The 3,652-nt window shown below is 54.2% G+C and overlaps 1 protein-coding gene across 1 annotated transcript in view; it reads right to left on the bottom strand.

Moving 5' to 3' along the window:
- Positions 1–1,310: 1,310 nt before the first annotated feature.
- Positions 1,311–3,652, bottom strand: part of CORO2B (coronin, actin binding protein, 2B) — a 64,943-nt gene continuing 62,601 nt past the window's right edge. The window contains exon 11 of the mRNA XM_005862087.2: positions 1,311–3,252. Within this exon, the coding sequence (XP_005862149.1) occupies positions 3,121–3,252 (132 nt within the window). The 3' untranslated portion in view covers positions 1,311–3,120. The remainder of the gene's footprint in view (positions 3,253–3,652) is intronic.

Here is a 3,652-nt window from a genome sequence, read left to right as displayed (position 1 = left end):
AGGGACCCTAACGCTGTCTTAGCCCCTCATTTTAGAGATGGCGAAAGTGAGGCCAGAGAGAAGTGAATGACTCAATGTCACACACCCGTTAGAGGCAGAGCTGGGCCTGGGGCAACCCCTCCCAGTTTCCGGTGTCTTGCCCACTGCTCCTGGCAGCTCTTGATTCATTTCCTCTCCAGCCCGCTCTTCTAAGGCTTTTGTTGCTTTCCTCTGGCTCTTCTGAGTTTTCTGTGGTGTCCACGCTGCTACGTGCCTGTCCACTTTGCAGCCTGACAACTCTGCTCTATGACAACCCTGGCTTGGCGAGAGATGATGGTGTCCCAGTGGCTGCTCAGTGTCCCTTGTCTATGATGGGCCCCAGCCCTCCCCCCAGGACAGACTTGGCCCAGCACTAAGACTGGCTGGAGGCTGGGAGCACGTGCCTTCTCGGGCTCTGGCTCATTAGAGCCACATCCCTGTATGTCTTCCCCACTACACCAGCTGAATGACCTTGAGCATGCCACCATTCTGAACCTGACTGCTTTCTTGAAAATGGGGACAATATTAGACTATACCTAGAGCTGCTGTGAATGAAGATCAACAGTCAAGTACATGGGATAGTGCTTTGTGAACCGAAATATCATTCCAGTGTGAAATGTTGGTGTCCCCCAGATCTCAACACAGGGCTGATACAGAGCAGATGCCTGCTGACTAATTGTAGAACAGTGGGGGCTATTTTGACACCCTAGGGCAGTGATGGTGAACCTTTTGAGCTCAGCGTGTCAGCATTTTGAAAAACCCTAACTTAACTCTGGTGCCGTGTCACATATAGAAATTTTTTGATATTTGCAACCATAGTAAAACAAAGACTTAAATTTTTGATATGTATTTTATATATTTAAATGCCATTTAACAAAGAAAAATCAACCAAAAAAATGAGTTCGCGTGTCACCTCTGATACGCGTGTCATAGGTTCGCCATCACTGCCCTAGGGGATACTGGGAGATATCTGGAGACATTTTTGTTTATCACAATCGGACAGGGGTTGCTGTGGCATCTGATTGGTGGAGGCCAGCGATGCTGCTAAACATCTTACAGTGCTCAGGACAGCCCTCACAGCAAAGCATTATCTGGCTCCAAATGTCAATAGTGCTGAGAGTCAGAAGCCTTCGGAGGTGAATGAAAGTGTGAAATTACATCCGCAGATACAGATGTGGTCTGCTGTCCCAGAAGGGCAAAGGCGCTGGGTTGGGGAGTTGGCCATCAAGATACCGTGGTAACCAAGAGCGGGAAGCACCTGGGGTGCAGTGACATGGCCATGCCCGGGTTGATAAGTTGAAAACATTTTATTTCAATTCTATCCTTGGGAGGCAGCATAAATAATCACAGAAAGACCACAAAGGTCAATGGGGGAGAAAAAAAGCTCAAGAAGTGTGGGGAGGAGGAGATGAGAGCTAACACTGTCTAGCTGCAGGGGGCTGGGGGAGAGGAGACCCTGCTTCAGCCGGCCCAGAGGGTGGAAAGGTCATGGAGGAAAACCCCAGGGGTCGAGGGCTTTCCCTGCCCAGGGTGCCTGGAGGGAACCCTGACCTCTGTGGGTGGATGTTCTGCGGTGGCCATGGGCAAAGCAGGTGTGGAGCACAATGTGTCTAGTAGATCCTAGCCAGAGAAGGATGGACACCCATTTCTTGATTCCCGGGCCAGATCTCACCCCAAACTGTGACTTTTCTGAGAAGAACAGTGTTTATGGACACCGTGGGTAGTGGGAAATGGAGAAAAGAAACAAAAAGAGAATGTGTAGACCAGATGAAAGGTGGTGTCTCAAGAGTCCTGTGACCTCAGGCCACTTCTCAGTCTCTTCATCTGCAGAATGGAAGGAGTGCTCCCTACCCCTGGAGCGGATGCGAGACTCAAATGAGATCCGATGTGTCAAAGAACTGTGTAAACTTTAAAGTGCAATACCGACGGGAGGGACTGTGGTCATTCTACAAGCGTAAGGCTGAGAGTGGCTGAGATAACAGCGGCGAGAGACACACAGAGCATCATCCACCCCTTGAAGCAGACACCCCTGCTCTGCCTTCCCCAGGGCCTGACTCCACCCTCCTCAGCCTCACTTCCAGGACGAAGAGGCCTCATCTGAGAGGGAGTCCCCTGGGGCGGGGGCAGGGCACGGGGGCCAGGGAGATGGAGGGGCACCGAGTGTGAGGGGCCTCAACTAGGCAGTGTGACACATTGGCACTACTGGTGTTGGGCAGACGGTAGAAGTGGCTTCCAGTTTCATTCTCCACAGATACTTGGGCACCGGTGAAGCCCCCAGGGATTGGCATCTTGATGCAGTGGAAAGGGCCCTGGCATGTTCTGAACACCCGAGGTCCCGGGTCCACTGTTGACCTGTTGGGTGACTGAGTAAGTCATTTCTCTCCAGTGCAACCCTCAGTTCTGTCACTTGTGAAATGACATCATTCCCTACCCTGCCTGCCTCCCAAATCAAATGGGAAAAGGGTATTGCAAGAGCGTTGAAGAGAATCTTGGGAAGGCAAGGGGTCATTATGGCCTTGGCGAGCAATCCTCTTAATTCCCTGAAGACAAGAGAGAGGGGGCAAGAGACAGAAAGGAGCGAGGCTGCTTGCAACCCTTGTCAGGGGAATCTGGCTTCCAGGGCTGCAGAGGGGGGAGGGGAGGGGAGAAGAGGTGACACCTGCCATCCAGCCCTTACAGTGTGGTCCATCAGGGATGCGGGGAGCCCCGCAGTGGGTGCTGAGATGTCCTGACAGCAGCCTCCTTTGCAAGGGAAAAGTTCCAGTTCTAAGTCTACTGGGGTCTGCTTTCCTCCTCTGCTCCCTGGTCCACGGAGGGCACCCCTCAGGGAATCCGTGCTTTGCCCAGCAGGGGGAAGCCGAGATTCTGGAGGTGGCAGGAAAAGGGGCTGCCAGCGGGGTCCTCCAGGAGAGCCTGGGGACTCCTATTAGCATGAGGTCAAGAGGTCAAAGATCAGCTTCCAGTCTTGCTGTGGCAGGCGGGGCCCTCAGGCTCTCCCCAGCTCCCCTCCAGGCGCTGTCTCTGGGGTCACAGGATAAGGGGGAGTTAAGGGACGAGTAGAAACAATGGAGAGATCGGCGTAGAAAGCAGCCCCGCGGACAGCTAACAGTTCTTGGGGCTGTTGCGCAAGTTCTTCAGTTCCAGCTGGAGCTGCCGAATGCGGATGTCCTTCTGCGCCAGCTCCTCTTTCAAACGCCGAATCTCATCCTGCTGCCGGAAGAACATGCGGAGGAGCTGGGTGGGCCAAGAGAAGAGAGGCCATGAGGGCCAGGGCAGGGCGGAGAAAGGAGGTCAGAAGGTGATTTCCTGAATGGGTAACCTCCATATCCCCCTCTCGTCCCCCCTCCTGGGCTGCCCATACAGCCTCAGCCCCGTTCCCCGCCCCCACCTTCCACTGCTCCCCCCTGTAGTGTCCCAGGTGACTGATGTCACCACAGCTCTCCCTCCCCCAGACTCAGCTCACTGCTCCTACTTTCCCCTGTGAGGTAGGGAAGAACATATGCGGAGGAGCTGGGTGGGCCAAGAGAAGAGAGGCCACGAGGGCCAGGGCGGGGCGGAGAAAGGAGGTGAGAAGGTGATTTCCTGAATGGGTAACCTCCACATCCCCCTCCCGTCCCCCCTCTGGGCTGCCCAT

This window comes from Myotis brandtii, unplaced genomic scaffold (genome assembly GCF_000412655.1).
Source record: "Myotis brandtii unplaced genomic scaffold, ASM41265v1 scaffold160, whole genome shotgun sequence".
NCBI lineage: Eukaryota > Metazoa > Chordata > Mammalia > Chiroptera > Vespertilionidae > Myotis > Myotis brandtii.
Note: the sequence above shows the minus strand (reverse complement) of the source record. Positions and strands in the feature narration are given on the sequence as shown.